Source organism: Podarcis tiliguerta, assembly GCF_965153285.1.
Source record: "Podarcis tiliguerta genome assembly, chromosome: 14".
Classification (NCBI taxonomy): Eukaryota; Metazoa; Chordata; class Lepidosauria; order Squamata; family Lacertidae; genus Podarcis; species Podarcis tiliguerta.
The window spans coordinates 8937469-8955256 of record NC_139547.1 but is presented as its reverse complement, the minus strand read 5'-3'; the positions used below and the strand labels follow the sequence as shown (position 1 = coordinate 8955256).

The window sequence follows — 17788 nt, the reverse complement described above, 5'->3', positions numbered from 1 at the left end:
TATGTCCTATGCAGGCTGCCCTTAGAGATGCTAGGATTAAGAGATACAACACCTGGCTGATTTGTTTCTTTCTTTCCTTTTTTTAAAAAAAATCTCCTAAATCCTGGAATCATCCATTAAATGCCATGAGCACCTGCTGCTTCCTCTATCCTGGGGGTGGGGGGGAATGGAGGAGTAAAAGTTGACGCTTGCGCGCCACTCTACATTTAAGTCTATGGTTACATTCGTTCGAGAAAGGAACCGGAAGTTGAGCCGCACAGTTCGTCAGTCTGTCCAGTAAGTCTATGGAAGGAAGCGGAAGTGGTTTTCCGAGTACCGCTCAAATAAATGCGCCTGCAGCGGCCGTCTAGGAAGCGGAAGGTCCTTTTCCATTAGTGTCCGTGCTCCTGCGTCCCTCGCTGAAAGGTTCCGACGACGGCTCGTTCCCTCAGGTGAGTTTGGGGAAAGGGGGTATCGAGAGTCGCTGCTTATTTATATGCTTTTTAATGTTAGTTGCATTTCCTCCAGGGGGCTGAGGGCATCGTACCCCGTTCTCTCCACCCCCACCCCCCGTTTTAGGCTGCAATCCTAACAACGTCTCCTTGAATTCAGTGGGGCTTACTCCCAGACAAGCGCGGTTAGGATCGCAGCCTGGGTCTCACGAACAACAGCCCTGTGAGGTAGGCCAGACTGGGAGAGGGAGGGATCGGGCCAAGATAATGGTTACCTGGGGATCTGATCCATCCTCGGATCAAACACGCCATGACATGCATATATACATACACATGTATTCCTCGCCGTGTGCACATGGCGTGGCTGCTGAAAGGCGTAATAAAGACTGGGAGGGCTATATTGTCACTTATCAGCATTTATTATTTATACGCCGCCCATCTGGCTGGGTTTCTCCAGCCACCCTGGGCAGCTTACAGCACATTAAAAAAACGGTAAAACATTAGACATTAAAACATTCCCGATCCAGGGCTGCCTTCAGATGTCTTTTAAAAGTCAGATAGCTGTTTATTTCCTTGATATCTGAAGGGAAGGCGTTGCACAGGGCGGGTGCCACTACCGAGAAGGCCCTCTGCCTGGTTCCTCTCTTCTGTAGGAGTGAAGAGGCTTTAAGGAGAGTGGCACTTTTGCCTGTAATCCTCACCCCGTCTTCCTAAGAGTAAGCCCCTCTGAATTGAGTGGGGATTACTTCTGAGTTGTCATGGTTTGCCCCCTTCGTTGGCTGATTTGCAAGGCAATGTTCCCATGCTGAAAAGATAATTCAACCACAGTCAGTCTATCTTGCCCCCAAATGACAACTAGACATCCTTTTGGTGCCTAGCTTATATTTCTGAGTTTCTAACACTGCCACACATTCTAGAAAATATGGAGGTTAGAATTCCCTTTAGTTGCACAAATGTGGCATGTCAGCTTTTGTCCATTTTCTGGAGCACCATGCTTCAATGTTCAAGCCTGATGTGTACATTCATCAGGTATGTATTTTTCCAAAGTTTGTATGTCTTTAATGAGCTGGATATTATCCTAGTTATGGAGTTATTGGAATGGAATGAAAAGATTGAATGGAAAGATTTAAAAGAGAGCAGCCAAAAATTCCTCTATGTAGTTCAGCAGACTACATGGAGAGGTCCTGCAGTCCCATCACTCTCCTTCTATACACACCTGACATTTCAGAGATTGCTTAGCCTGTGTTTGGCCCTGAATTTCTCATTTTTTGTAGTAAAGTAAACTAGTAAGTCATTGTGCATTGAATCCACTGTTGTCCCTGTGCTGGTAACCTGCAGGTTATGTTTCTGCAGTGTGCTGTATGTGGGGCTGGCTTTGAGGTTGGCCCAGAAGCTGCGGCTAGTGCAGAATGCAGTGCCTGAACTGCTCACTTGGGCTGACTGTCATCATTGTGCTATACTGCGGTTGAAAGAATTGCACTGGCTGCCAATTAGTTAGCAAGCGAGGTCTGAGCTTTTGGTTCTGGTATACAAAGCGGTATACAGCTTGGGACCAGGATACCTAAAAGATCAGCTCACTCCTTATATATCCAATAGATTACTATGCCCTACAGGATATAATCTCATCAGGAGGTCCATTCCATACAATATAGGAATTGGGCCTTTAGCGTGGTAGTATATATCCTTTGGGACTCCCTCCAGACAGGCACTGTCTCTATTGTCTTTTCAAGTCCCTACTGAAGACCTTCCTTTTTCAACAGGTAAGTGGAAACCTTTATGCCACTGTGTTGGAACTTGTCCTTACATATGGAATTGCTTTTAGTTGTGTATATGGAGTACTTTTTTCATATAGAATTGTTTTTGTTGAAGATGTTCTTACTGAAAGTAAAATATCCTTTCAAATATTTTATGCGAAGTGATTCATACACGGAATCAAGGAAATAAATAAACAAAATCTGGCCCTACACAGATTCCTGAAATGATGTTTGAAAGCAACAACAGTCCCATGTTTTTCTTGTTTGCATACAGAATGTGATGGTTCCCAAGATTGAAATGGATCCCATGCAGAAGAACACTCACATCCTTGTTGGTGTTACTGGAAGTGTGGCTGCTTTAAAGTTGCCTATTCTTGTATCAGAGCTTCTAAAGATACCTGGGGTGAGTCGTTGTTACCTGGGCTGATGTGAGTAAATTGCTGGCTTTTGTATTTACAATGGGTCGTTGCTTCTTTTTCTTTGTGTCCTTTTGCATTGGCACGAACTGACTTTATAATTAGGCAAAGAGTTTCTCAAAGCACTATGTAAAAGAACATAACAAGCCGCAGCAAAAATATATTTCCTACATCTCTAGGCTACATTTATCCAATTCATCTACCTATTGTTCTTGATTAGTGCCTGTAACATGTCTAAAATTGTTTGGAAGTGCTCTGTAGAGTTTAAAAGATAAAGATACTGTAGTCCCCTACCTGCAGACTCACTAACATGATACAAAATAAATTGTGAAGGAAGAGGAAAGCAAGCAAATTCAGCCACCAGTAACCTCAGCAGGATCCTCTGATCTGGATTGGTGACCTTCTTCCTTTTAAGTACACATGCAAAGCAGTCCTTAGACGACAGGCTCTTTTACCCTGACTTTTGAAACTTTAGGTGTATATTTTAGGACCCTTTTGATCTTCTGTGATCGTAAGTTGTTTTAAACTGTTTTTAATGTTGTGTTTTTGGGACGCGGGTGGCGCTGTGGATTAAACCACAGAGCCTAGGACTTGCCGATCAGAAGGTTGGCGGTTTGAATCCCCGCAACGGGGTGAGCTCCCGTTGCTCGGTCCCTGCTCCTGCCAACCTAGCAGTTCGAAAGCACGTCAAAGTGCAAGTAGATAAATAGGTACCGCTCCAGCGGGAAGGTAAACGGCATTTCCGTGTGCTGCTCTGGTTCGCCAGAAGTGGCTCAGTCATGCTGGCCACATGACCCAGAAGCTGTACGCCGGCTCCCTCGGCCAATAAAGCAAGATGAGTGCCGCAACCCCAGAGTCGGTCACGACTGGACCTAATGATCAGGAGTCTCTTTACCTTTACTTTTTTAATGTTGTGTTTTAATTGTTGTAACCAGCCCTGGGACCTCAGGGTGAAGGGCAGGTAATTAATAATAATGGCAGAGGCCAGAGATCATATCCCAGTGACAGAACAGGGCCTCTGATGTTGATCAGAAGGCACAGGCTAAAGCAACCCTTAAGGCAGGGGTCAGCAAACTTTCAGTAGAGGGCTGGTTCACTGTCCCTCAGACCTTGTGGAGGGCCGGACTATATTTTGAAAAAACAAATAAATGAACGAATTCCTATGCCCCACAAATAACCCAGAGATGCATTTTAAATAAAAGCACACATTCTGCTCATGTAAAAACACCAGACAGGCCCCACAAATAACCCAGAGGTGCGTTTTAAGTGAAAGGACACATTCTACTCATGTAAAAACAAGCCAGATTTAGAAGGCAATTGGGCCAGATCCGGCCCCCAGGCCTTAGTTTGCCTACCCATGCCTTAAGGTATCCAGATCCCAGGATTTTCTGTCATGTTACATCTCATGCATTTCAGGTTTAGGAAGGCTGCTCTGAATAGAGTTGGGAGGTTTCATGGGAACAGACATGCTTTGCGGCTATATCATCCCTTGAGCTGTTGTATGTAGTAATGCCTCTGACCGGTAGATGTCACTGTTAGCCAAGGCTGAGTGGGTTTAATAAGTTGTGTCCCCCCCCCCCCCCCTCTTTAGGCTCAGGTTACAGCCCGGGCTTTTGCAGTAACCTGTGAACCTATTTATGCCCATCTAAGATGATTTGCGTTCCATTTGAATGGATGCTAGACTGCATCTTTTGGAAGAGGTGTACTGTGCTTCATCTGAGAAATTTCATTGCTCTCCTGGTGCCTTTCTTGTAATATAACTTTCAAGAATCCTTTGCTAATTGCAATTACTAGAGATGCCCGAATTCATGGCTGACTACTGTAGCTCATGGGAGGGACTTGGTTCATGAGTTACTACTCCAAATATTTGCTTGAAATACAACCCTCAACTAGCACACACACAAAAAAAAGTCTGATGGCACCTTAAGCACTATAAAAAATACATTGTTTTCATAGGAAGCTGGCTTACCCCAGGCCAAGCAATTTGTGTCTCCTGTGTCTCCAGGATCTCATGCAGAGAAAGTGTTTCCCATCATTTGCTAACTGATCCTTTCACCAGGCAATGGTGGGGAACCTGAGACCTTCTTCATGTAAAACAAGCTTTGGCCCTTCCATTGAGGTGTGACCTGTCTTTACTCCAGGGCCTTAATAACATAAGATGACCCTGTTGGATCAGGCCAATGGACAACCTAGTCCCCTATCCTGTTCTCACTGTCAGCACCCAGAGGCCCGTGGGAAGTCTGCAAGCTAGGCAAGAAAGCCATTGTTCCTAGTGGCTGTAGCCTTGTTCTTTCCTTCATGCATGTGTCTTTTCTTTTAAAAGCCTTACTTATTAACTGAACACAGGACACTTTGCATCCAACAGGAGAACTGTGCCGTTAAACCCAGAGGTGTGCAAGATTCCGGCTTGGTGCTGATGTAAAAATTGGGGTTTGCTGCCCAACTCCCCATGGGACTCGGAGTCCCCTAAGTCCATGATCGGTCAGAGAAAAATAGATGGAGGCAGGATCCAGTAGAAAGCAAGGCAGATATTTATTTTTCTGTTGCAACAGAGTTCCCTCCCTTCCTTCCAAGGAGGGAGAGATCCTGAACAAAAGTATGCAGGAACCTTTAAAGGCTTTTGACATTGCCCAACCCCCTTAGCCAAAGAGCACCCTAAAATCATCATACATGCATCATAGGAGGCATCTACAGCAGGGATCGTGGGCTTGTTGGTTTTTGAATGTCTGATGTAGGTTTTTTCAATTTCGTTGTTCTGTATGGGACAATGACAATAAAGATTATCATATTTATGGTATTTAAATCCTGTCTGCCAGGATACTTGATAATGTTACTCTGGGGAGCCTGGCCATTCTTTTGTGATGGATACTTTAGTTCCTGAATCCAGGTCACTGGCTCACCCTAAAAGGTAAAGGTAAAGGCACCTCTGCCCGTACGGGCCAGTCTTGACAGACTCTAGGGTTGTGCGCCCATCTCACTCAAAGAGGCCAAGGGCCAGCGCTGTCCGGAGACACTTCCGGGTCACGTGGCCAGCGTGACATCGCTGCTCTGGCGAGCCAGAGCCGCACACGGAAACGCCGTTTACCTTCCCGCTAGTAAGCGGTCCCTATTTATCTACTTGCACCCGGGGGTGCTTTCGAACTGCTAGGTTGGCAGGCGCTGGGACCGAGCAACGGGAGCGCACCCTGCCGCGGGGATTCGAACCGCCGACCTTTCGATCAGCAAGCCCTAGGCGCTGAGGCTTTAACCCACAGCGCCACCCGCGTCCCACTCTGGCTCACCCTATTCATACACAAATACGCCCTTAAGACAGGATTTGTAAGTGAAAAGACAATGGGAAGGCCTTCCCCATTTGCCTCCCTTAATGCAGAGGAATATTTGAGGTTATTGGGAGAGTCAAAATGGCTTCAGGATTGCTCTCCTGTACTATTTCAGACACATGGTTTATATATTTAGATATGTGTGCATTTATGAATATTTGTTCTATATTTGAGAACTTAGAACTCTTATAACAGTGCAAAAGACATACATTTAGAATTGAAGATTTCTGACGCTTAGGAATGGTGTCTGTTAGCCAGAATTGAATGGCACTCAGAGGTCTTCCACACAAAAACTTATTTGTGGTTGCCACTTGTAGCAGACCCACCACTTAATACCACCAATTAATAATGCAGCGGATCCGCTCCTGCTAACTGCCCCCAATTAAATATAGTGCACCCACCTCATGGTACACCGATTGCACAAATTTATACAATTTACCATAGATTATCTAGTGGGGACTTGTGTGAGGGAAAACTTTTAAAAAGTAATGAAAGCTCAGAGTCCAGGGACACCAGTGAAATCCTTTTGTGGCATTGTGAACCCCTGCCCTTAAAAATACTTTCACAGTCCAAAGAGGGCTGTATAGTTTCTAGAGGTATAATAGTTTGCTTGTTAGTTAATACATGGGAAGTATGTTTCACTAAAAGCTCCCATCCCCCCAATTAATATGGCAACAAAATTTCATTTTTAAAAGTTATTTTAAAGACAAGTACAGTACTTATAAAACAGCAGGTGGCAAGCATTATCTTAGAAGCGGCATTCATTCCTGTAAGAGTGAGAATGGGGAATAGCTATTCTGAGATGGTACCTCATAATACACCTGTGTGCATCATCTCAAACTCCCTCTTTCCCTCACCTCCCAGATAATACACCAGAAGACACATAAAGGTCATTTCCTAGATAAATAAGAAGGGTTTTTTTGTTTGAGAAGGAAGCAGGAGAGAGATCTTTCTAAATGAAGCCCTTTTCCTGCTTATTCTAGCATAAAACATCCTTAGCCAACTTGGTTCCCTCCAAACATTTTGGACCACAATTCCCATCAGCCCCCGTCACCGTGTGCTGGTTGGAAATGATGGGAGTTGTAGTCTGAAATAATCTGGACAATGTCAGGTTGGCGAAGACTAGCATAAACGTTTGCAGTTAAAGACTGATGGGGAAACCAAATACATTGTCAGTTGATTCAAGATAGCTCCTGTTGAGTTATGATTCCAGTGGCTGCTTCATTTGTTACCTGCTAGGAAGCGTTCCTGTGCAGAACTGCCTGCAGAGACTGGGGATAAATTTTCATGCATACAAAATATACCTGAAGAAATGCCTTAATCCAGGGGTTAGAACCTGCAACCCTCCTGAAGTTGTTGAATTCCAACTGTTGTCAGCTCCAGCCTGCCTGACCAGTGGCCTGGGATGATGGGAGCTGTAGTCCAGTTATACCTGGAGTGCCACAGTTTTTCATCCCTGCCTTAATGTGCCATCAGACTCCTTTTTTGCAATCCGGGGGTGCCCCCCCTCCCTCTCTCCCTCCCCCCCACAATATAAAGACTATTTGTATATAGGATTGCAGTCTAAGAAAGTCCATCTGGTTCTTTGGATTCTGGCATACTGGGAAGAAAAAGGCTTCCTGCGTCCAGAATGTTGCTCATCAACAGTCATGATTACATTCCAGCTTGGATAGCAGAACTGAGCCTCCCTCGACCTTGATGCTGGAATGCAAGGGAGGCTGATTAATGGCTTTAACTGGCCCTGTTCCGCCATTAAATAATGGACTAGGATGAACAACAACAGCAATGTTGTACATTCTCTTTGGTCGGCAGCAGCTGGGAAATCTTCATGGCTTTGGCCTGGAATGTTTCCCTGATAAGACACCTATAATGTGCCGGTCTCCCTGCTTTAAGCAAACAAAGGGAAACTTGTCCAATTCAGTTTCCCCCCAGCCCTGTGGTCTCCAGATACTGTTGAGTAACAACAACTCCTATCATTCCTGGCCATTGATCTTGCTGTCTGGGGTTGGTGGGGGTTCTAGTCCAGCAGCGCCCGAAGGGCCGGAGGGTGGAGAAGGCTGGTCTAAATGATGTTGCAAAATTTTCATAGCCTGGCAATTGAGCTGTAGATGTTGGACTACAACTCTCATCATCCCTGACCGTTGGCTGTGCTAGCTGGGGCTGATGGGACTTGGAGTCCAGCCACAGCTTTCCCAACTCTGATCTATACAGAAATGAATTTTAATTGGGAAAGTGACTTATGGGAGGGTTGAGAAAGATAGACAAAGGAAAGTATAGAAAAGGAGAAGTCATATATTCACCAGATCTCACTTTGTTTTTAAGGCAGTTGTGGGGAGGGTCTTTTCTGGACTCCAGTTTTTTGCCATTTCTCTTACAGAGAAGAAAAGGGCTTCAAGTTTTGATTTCCCCTCTTGCTTATTATACATGCCCCGGGTACTGTTTACACTGGAGTAGTTCTTGGAAAGCTTCTGTTTTCCAGGACTGAAGGTTTTGTTCTTTTTCGTCAGTCCTTATTGCTTCCTTTTTGGCATTGCATTTCCTTCTGATTCTTTGGAATGAGACCTGTTTTCAGATTTTTCCTAGTTTTCACCAGAGGACCACTTCTGTGTTTCACTACTTCTTACCTGAGACCCACATGAATCTTTCTCCTTCTTCTTCAGGTCTGCTCTTGATTGGTAGCTATGCATTTCATTTGATATTTACGTTAAAATGGCGGGATGTTAGAACAACTAGGAATTTATAGTGAGATGCTATACATGCACACTCAGACAAATAAGTCTCATTCATCTTATTGGGACTTACTCCCAGGTAACCGTGGGAGCCTTAGAAAGATTCTGTACCAGTATAGGAGGTGGCAATGAAGGATGGCAGTATTCAACTTACTGCTGTTTTTGGAAAATATACTGTGCTGTCCTGTCCCTCAATTCCCTGTTCTTTCTGCATTATGCAATCCTATGCATTCTTAATTGTATATATTAGTCATATTCACCTTATGCTTTAGTACAGTGCAGTCTTTCATATACTTCTCTTTCATCTTTCATGGACATATTATTCTTTTGTGCTACGTTTCTATCGTGGTCACAAGCTTATACGTATTTGCCATTTGTCTACAGGGGGAACCTCAGCCCAGGGGCTGAATCCTACCCTCCAGACATCTCTGTTGGGCTTCCAGGACTCTCCCTACCAAACACTTTCCTCAGCCACCTTCCTTTCTGGCCTTGCTTTTTACCCTCCTTGAGTCCTCGAACTCTGTTCACGCTTCTTGCTTGTCTGGGCGTTAGATGGAATATGTTGAGACTAGCCTACCTTACAAAGATAAAGCCAATCTGTTGTACGAAGGTAACACTCACACTTGTCTCTGTGCCTATTTTCACCACTAGCCTTCCTCGCTACTGGCACGTGGTCCCCAGAAGGTATGAAAATGGTTCTCTAACCCTGGCCCGCCGTGATTTCAATCCGCCTTGGAACCAAGTCCACAGAAGTGATTTAACCTGCAGAGAAATGTTCTCGCCTGCTGGGGACTGTCTGAAGAGGCATGGAGAATCCCATCCCTTCGTCAGCAACCCTTTGCAGTTCTTTGCTGTGCACAGAGGGAGGTGCTGCTCCATTGCTCCTCCTTCAGCCTGCTCCCTCACCTGAATGCCAGTTCCTTTTCACCTACCTAGTCAGGCGAGTGCTTAATTGCAAGGCTGATGGGAATTAAATTTTCAGATGTGTTTCGCTTGGAATCTGGTTCTGTGGCCCTATCTACTGCACCTCCACTAGCTCAGTGGAATACAAATACAACTTAAGCTTCAAAAGAGTCAAACTCTTTATCTCGAATGGCTTCTTTTCTTTCCTTCTTCTCCATGCTCCCCCCCCCTTTTTTTCTTTCCAGGTGGAAGTGCGGGTGGTGACTACTGAGAACGCAAAGCACTTCTATAACCCCCAGGAGGTCCCTGTGACCCTCTACAGCGATTCTGATGAATGGCAGGTTGGTGTTCAATGCCACTTAACTTTTCAGTTAGGAACATGGAAAGCTGTCCTATACCGAGTCAGACCACTGGTCTCCATTTAACTTAGTATTGCCTATTCTGACTGGCAGCAGCTCTGCAAGATTTCAAGCAGGGTTCTCTCCCAGTCTTACCTGGAGATGTCAGCATGTGTAGGGCAAAGCACATGCTCTACAGCACGTCTCCAAAATCGGCATCCTTTTTAAAAAATGAAGCATACTGGTTTTTTTAAGAGTGTGAAGTAGAGAAAATGAGACTGTTGATTCATTCCTGCCCACCCCCAAAAGGCTGCTCAGAAGCTCCTTGCCACACTTCATGCCAGCCTTTGCAGGGCTGCGAGTGTCCTGCCTGCACACCTATGCTCTTGTAAACAGCAAAGTGTTGCTTGCGTCTTCAGGTGTTCAGGCCTCGCATGATGAGGGAGAGAGAGGAGAGGAGCCCGTTGCCTCTACGCTCTTGATTGCATCCCTTTCTCTGGTTTAAGCACCTTCCCATATTGAAAGGGCATCCCTTTGCAGCCGGCAACCCTTTCGGTGTGTGGAGATTCCCTGCATGATTGAGGACCCTGGAAGTTCAGAGTTGTAAATCACTTGAGAATCCTCTGCCAATAGAGCAGTCTCCTTACATTTAGCCGTCCAACTCTTGGAGGGCGACTGGGTGAGTGATGGAGGGGTTGGAGCTAGAGTGCTGCCTCCCTCATGTGATTCTTTGCATGCAGCAGATCTGAACTTCTGGATAGAGCTTTGGCTGAAAGGGGATCTGGCTTGCACCCCAATACCCATTTATGTAGACAGTGTTCTGCAAAAGGATAATAACTTTCTCAGGTTGCAGAATTCACCTTTGGAATTTGCTTTCCTTCGGGGCAGGTGGCAGAGCGTCCTGCATGGCACATCTGGTATTATTTGAATTGCAAGTATGGTCTAATTGTGCCATGTCAACTTTACAGAGCACAGGATGTTCTGCGTGATAGAGGTGTTTCCCCCCCGCCATGGAATCTCTCTCTCTCTCTCTCTCTCTTTCTCTCTCTCTCTCTCTCTCTCTGTGTGTGTGTGTGTGTGTGAGAGAGAGAGAGAGAGAGGGTGTCTTGTCTCTGTTCTGCATTTTTCTTTTTCTTTTTAAAATTTCTTCTTGATTGAAAGTTAAAAAATATCTATATGTGCACTAAACGTGGTGGGACGTAAATAAAAGAGAGAAAAAGAAAAAGAGAAATAGTACCCATGTAGAAGGGAAAGTAAAGGGGGGGAGGGGGGAAACCCCCAAAACTGTATACTTTACAAAGTTGTTATTATACTTCACCAGATCTTAACCTATTACAGTATTTGTAAGAATGGATTCCAAATATCATTGAATTTGTCCATGGCAAGTCTGCATTTATATGCAGGTTGTTCAAACGTTGCGAGTTTGTATAAGTCTTCAATCATACTGTAGAAGAGAGCTGCATTTTTATTTTTCCAATTCATCAGTATCAGTCTTTTTTGTTGTGATAAGGGCACGGAGAGTCTACTCGTATTGTCCTTTTGTCTCTGTTCTACATTTTTCTAAGGTGAGAATTTCCCTTGCCCCTAAACATTCCACATAGCCTTCTTGCAACATGCAGTGGGGCTTAGTGTCTGTTAGTGTGTTGTACATACAATGTACTTAAACATATCAGGTGATTTCCCTGATTTGAGGGTATTTTCTGCAGCTGTGGAAAAAGCGTGAGGATCCTGTGCTGCATATTGACCTGAGGCGCTGGGCTGACCTTTTGCTGGTGGCTCCTCTGGACGCAAACACCCTGGCCAAAATGGCCAGTGGCCTCTGCGACAACTTACTGGTGAGTTTCTGCAAGCTTCGTCTGACGCTTCATGCAGATGTCCCCATCACTGATGCCTGCCTGTATCTGCCAAGCTTCTGTTTATCTGTCCATTTGCTTGAGGCTCGGGTTTGCACTTTCTTGTATTGAACTGGAAATCCTAGAATGTGTTGCAAAGAACTAAATAATTTGCTTCAGATTCATACCTCCATGCCCTTGTTCTTTGCCTGTGTGCCCATTTCATCATTTTTTGATGGAATACAGCTACTTAATTTCCTTTAATGCAAATAATATCTTATTAAATTTATATTCCGCCCTTTCCAGAGGTGCTCAGGATGGTAAACAACAAGAGATAAAACAGCAAAAACATATTGAAAAATATTTCCGATACAGGTGCAGACTGGGAAAGATCTCTACTTAAAAGGCTTGTTGAAAGAGGAAAGTGTTCTGTAGGCACTGGAGAGGCAATAGATATGGTGCCTTTTTAAGGGGAGGGTATTCCAAAGGGACGCGGGTGGCGCTATGGGTTAAACCACAGAGCCTAGGACTTGCCGATCAGAAGGTTGGCGGTTCAAATCCCCGTGACGGGGTGAGCTCCCGTTGCTTGGTCCCTGCTCCTGCCAACCTAGTGGTTCAAAAGCACGTTGAAGTGCAAGTAGATAAATAGGCGGGAAGGTAAACGGCGTTTCCGTGCACTGCTCTGGTTTGCCAGAAGCGGCTTAGTCATGCTGGCCATATGACCCGGAAGCTGTACACCGGCTCCCTTGGCCAATAAAGTGAGATGAGCGCCGCAACCCCAGAGTCGGCCACGACTGGACCTAATGGTCAGGGGTCCCTTTACTTTTTTATTCCAAAGAGAAGGGGCCACCATAGTACAGGCCCAGTTTCTACATTGTGTGGAAAGCACTTCCTGTTTAGATGGAATCAGCAGGAGACCCTCAGCTACTGAGAACAGCAATCAATTGGGTATATATGGGGTGAGACGATCTTTCGGGTACTAATGATTACATGATGATTATGAGTAGTGTTCACCTAAGTTTTACTCCAAGTAGATCCACTGAAATGAATGAACGTTGCTAAGTTAGAGCCATTAATTTCAGTAGGTCTAGTGTAGTTGAATTCCATCCTATGAATTTAATACCATGTTTCTAGGCAATACTTCCAAGTTCTTTTTTGACCCTTAAAAGCCCCAAGCCTGCCTTCCCCAACCAGGTGCTCTCCAGAAGTTTTGGTCTTCAACTCCCATCAGTACCAGCCAGCATAGTTGTGCTGGCTTGGGCTGATGAGAGTCCTAGTTCAAAGCATCTGGAGGGCACCTGGTTGGGGAAGGCTGCTCTAAATGGTCTGGGACGAGGGAATCGGAAGGATCACCTTTTTCCATATGACCATGCCTGCACTTTGGTTGTATCCAGTGTTCGTCATCCTCAGGGTAAAAAGGTAAAGGTACCCCTGCCCGTACGGGCCAGTCTTGACAGACTCTAGGGTTGTGCACCCATCTCACTCAAGAGGCCAGGGGCAAGCACTGTCCGGAGACACTTCCGGGTCACGTGGCCAGCGTGACATTGCTGCTCTGGCGAGCCAGAGCCGCACACGGAAACGCCGTTTACCTTCCCGCTAGTAAGCGGTCCCTATTTATCTACTTGCACTTTGACGTGCTTTCGAACTGCTAGGTTGGCAGGTGCTGGGACTGAGCAACGGGAGCGCACCCCGCCGCGGGGATTCAAACCGCCGACCTTTCGATCGGCAAGCCCTAGGCGCTGAGGCTTTTGCCCACAGCGCCACCCGCGTCCCCATCCTCAGGGTAGACACATTGAAATTAATGGGCATGGCTATCATAGCACCATTATTTTCAGTGGGTCTACTCTGAGTCACACTAAGATGAAGACGACTCTGGGGTGGGGGCTATTCCGGACAGGGACTTTTCTGTGGTGACACCCAAGCTCTGGGACTGCCATGTCCCAGGTGCCTACATTTGTTGGCTTTTAGATGCCAGTTGAAAACTGCTTTATTTTCCCAAGCTTTTCAGTGAGATATGTCCCAACTAAGCTCTGTTACTTCCTTCTTGGCTGCATTCGATACTCAACTCACCTCTCATATTTCATTCTTGTTTTGCTGTTTCTCCCCCCCCCCCCATTATGAATTGTTTTCAGCTATTGCCATGAGCCAATTTATTAATATGCTGCTCATCGCTTTGGGGGGCTTTGGGCCCCGAAGCCCCAGCGAACAGTAGCATGACTCACCTGTGGTCGTTTCTAGTTTGTCAGCCAAGGACTGGGATGGGCCCTTCCTTCCTGGCTTGCCTTTGTGCAGGTGCACTACCCATGTGGCAAGAGAGGCTGTCCAATGCTTTGCCTGCCTTTGCAGACATGCGTCATCCGCGCCTGGGATCTGAGCAAGCCGCTGCTCTTCTGCCCCGCCATGAACACCGCCATGTGGGAGCACCCCATCACTGCTCAGCAGGTGGATCAGCTCAAGAGCTTTGGCTACGTGGAGATTCCTTGCATTGTGAAGAAACTCATCTGTGGAGACGAAGGTTGGTCGATAGCCAGCTCACTTTCCCTTCATCCTTTCTTCCCTTTAAATGAAATTATGGGGATGGCAGGAGGTACGCAACCCTGCCCCTGTGGGCTGGTTCCCATGCTGCATTTCAAAGATGCTGCTGGGCTCCTTTGAGTCACTCCGGGAACATCCAGAAATTGCTACACATTCTTTTGAAGAAAGCTTCCAATATTTACAGTGCAATCTTATATGCATATACCTCTGAGTAATTCCCCTTGAGCCCCGCAGAGCAGACATGTCTAAGATTGCACTGTTAGTCACTGGAGCAAGATGGTTGGAGCGTATTAAACCTATCCTGGTCCGACTGCACTGGCTACCAATTAAGTTTCTGGGTCCAATTCAAAGTGCTGGTTTTGACCTATAAAGCCTTAAATGGCTCAGGACCGCAATTCCTCAAGGACTGCCATATGAACCTACACAGACCCTGAGATCATCGTCTGAGACCCTTCTTCATGTGCCGCCTCTTTGAGTGGTCCAGAGGATGGCAACATGAGAACGGGGTCTTCTCTGCAGTGGCACCCTGTCTGTGGAATGCTCTGCCTGAGGAAGTTCGCCTGGCTCCTTTATTATACACACTTAGGTGCCAGGCAAAAATGTTCCTTTTTAACCAGGCCTTCGGTTGATGTGATCCTATGCCCTTTTAAAACGTGGGTTTTTTTGTGGTGGGGGCGTGTTATTGGGTTGTTGTTTTTATTCTGATTGTATACGTTGCGATCTTTTCTGTGAACCGCCCTGAGACCTCCAGGTATTTGTTGTTTAGTCGTGTACGACTCTTCGTGACCCCATGGACCAGAGCACGCCAGGCACTTTTGTCTTCCACTGCCTCCCGCAGTTTGGTCAAACTCATGCTGGTAGCTTCGAGAACACTGTCCAACCATCTCATCCTCTGTCGTCCCCTTCTCCTTGTGCCCTCCATCTTTCCCAACATCAGGGTCTTTTCCAGGGAGTCTTCTCTTCTCATGAGGTGGCCAAAGTATTGGAGCCTCAACTTCAGGATCTGTCCTTCCAGTGAGCACTCAGGGTTGATTTCTTTCAGAATGTATAGGTTTGATCTTCTTGCAGTCCATGGGACTCTCAAGAGTCTCCTCCAGCACCAGGTATAGGGCGGTATATAAGCTCAATTAATCATCACCATCATCACCACCATCAGTTTGATTATCTGATTAAAGGTGGTCCTTCAGTTGTTGTTGGAAGCCCCTGGTTCCCATCATCCTTGATGATTAGCCATGCTGGCTGGGGTTGATGGGAGTTGGAGTTCAGCAACATCTCTAGGGCTGTGGTTGCCCATCCCTGGTCAAAAGGAAGGCGTATTCAGCCTTGGAGATCAGAGCTGGAGGAGAGAAGCATTTCTCCCTGTGGAGGAGCTGGCCTCACCCTGCTTCTGTCCTCGCTTTACAGGTCGTGGCGCCATGGCAGAAGTGCCAACCATTGTGGCGGAAGTAAAGGCGATCCTGTCGGAGCGGGGCCTGTCGGCACATAGCTGATCCCCAGGAACAGACAGCATTTCTTTCTCCTTCTGGGACTATGAAGGTAGAAAGAGCAGGGAGGGAAAGTGAAGACCACAAAAACTGGACCCAGTCCTTACTGGCAGCTCTGTCTCTGCATGGTTGGAAACCTCCTGCACTTGAACTTGAGAGTTTTGATGGTGGGGGGCAATCCTCTGTAATTCCTTTCGTGCAACCCCAATGCTTGTTCCAGCTTGAAGAGGGAGTTGTAAACTCACAATAGGCCGGGCAGTTTTATTGGTGTGGCATTTACCTTGCGGACAAGAGAGGGTGTTCATAAAAAGTCAGGAAAGCAGCTGTAGTAGAGGTTCATAACGGTTTCTTAGCTGTAGCCTTTGCACCAGGGAGTTCACAGGATTAGAATGGGAGCTGTTTCACAACTTTCCTGGGGTTAGGCTTCCATCAGTAAGTCTGCTTAGGGGCCCTATGACTTTAGCTTTTGCTGCTCCGCATGTCCGCTGACGTTCAGGAATGCTGACATCAAAGGCACAAGGAAACAGAGCCTCTGCAGGAGAGGTCTTGTCAGGCTTCGCTACCGCTGTGTAGTGCTTTCGGCACCTTGATTTGGGGCTGGGGTGGGCGATGGCCTGGGAATTTCTTTGCTGAGAAGCGGGCTAAACAAACATTCACAATTGATTAACAGCTTTGTTACGCAAGAGTTGGAGTGGTGCAGTCCGGGATTGGATGGTGGGAGGAGATCCATTCCAGGCCCGTCTCTATCCCTTTGATCCCTGCCGGTGGGCCAATGTCAGGTGGGGTCGGTGGACTGGCCTGCCTGGTCAGTGGCCTGTCACATAAACACAGCAGAGTTTGCTCTCGTGTCCTTAGAGTGCATTTAAAACCAAAGCAGGTTCCGCACAAACAGGAGCGCCTGGTACAAAACGTACATGAAGGGCAAACTTTGAACTGCTACGCACAAGAGAAACATTGGATCCTTGTCGGTTTCCTACAGATAAAAAGCTCTTTGTAGTTTCCCCACCTTGCCTTCCAGCTTGTTGCAGGGACACTACTTCCTCCGTGGGGATGGAGGACTGGGGTTAAGGGCATGAGATTCACCATAGGTCATCATCTCTCGGAGATGGAGCACAAACTTTGCGTCCAGAAAGAGCCTCTGGTTTCTCAAGTCGGCAGCTTGGCAGGTCAGGGGTGGCCTTGAGAGAGCCATGACCAATTGGAGTTAGATGGAACAATGGCCGCAGGAGGCTGATTTCTTGCCTTCAATCTTTGGTTCTCAGACTGCAGGGATGGCATTGCTGAAGATGGCAGGGAATTCCAGGGAGAATGGGTTACAGTCATACCTCGGGTTAAATACGCTTCGAGTTGAGCGCGTTTGAGTTGCGCTCTGCGGCAACCCGGAAGTAACGGAGCGCATTACTTCCGGGTTTCGCCGCTTGCACATGCGCAGACGCTCAAAATGACAACATGCGCAGACACTGTGAAAAGTGATGCGCGTGTGCGCAGACGTGCCATCACTAGATACATTTACCTCTAGATGCAAATGGGGCTCCGGAACGGATCCCGTTCGTATCTAGAGGTACCACTGTATTTACCCTGAAGCATACAGTGCCTTTTCCCCTTCACCAGCCAAGACCTGGGTGGCTTGAACCCCTTACAGAAGACCCTCACTGATCCACACTGAACTTGTGGGGGCAAAAGTATCATCATTGCCCTATCACCCCACCCAGCAGCTCTTGGAAGAGCTGCTGCTTTGCCTTAACTAGGAGAGGACAAAAAAATGCCCTGGTATACAGTGGTACCTTGGGTTACAGACGCTTCAGGTTACAGACTCCGCTAACCCAGAAATAGTACCTCGGATCAAGAACTTTTCTTCAGGATGAGAACAGAAATCGTGAGACGGCAGCAGGTACCATTAGCTAAAGTGGTACCTCAGGTTAAGGACAGTTTCAGGTTAAGAATGGACCTCCAGAACGAATTAAGTTCTTAACCTGAGGTAAAACTGTATTCTAAATTTGCTGCTGGATTAATTCCCCAATTCACTGCAGCAATTGAGAAGCTGAC

The 17788-nt window shown here is 46.6% G+C and overlaps 1 protein-coding gene across 4 annotated transcripts; it reads left to right on the top strand.

Annotated features, from left to right (window-relative positions):
* The first annotated feature begins 315 nt into the window (after window positions 1-315).
* Window positions 316-15991, top strand: PPCDC (phosphopantothenoylcysteine decarboxylase). 4 transcript variants are annotated; one of them, XM_083413209.1, is made up of 6 exons: window positions 316-431; window positions 2460-2588; window positions 9799-9894; window positions 11598-11726; window positions 14070-14238; window positions 15663-15991. In XM_083413209.1, exons 2-6 carry the CDS (start codon window positions 2466-2468, stop codon window positions 15746-15748), a joined length of 603 nt encoding a protein of 200 aa, XP_083269335.1. In that variant the 5' UTR covers window positions 316-431; window positions 2460-2465; the 3' UTR covers window positions 15749-15991. The 4 variants fall into 4 exon arrangements, with proteins under 4 accessions (XP_083269335.1, XP_083269337.1, XP_083269334.1 ...); XM_083413211.1 differs by lacking the exon at window positions 316-431 and adding an exon at window positions 522-659; XM_083413208.1 differs by lacking the exon at window positions 316-431 and adding an exon at window positions 1377-1460.
* The last annotated feature ends 1797 nt before the right edge of the window (window positions 15992-17788 follow it).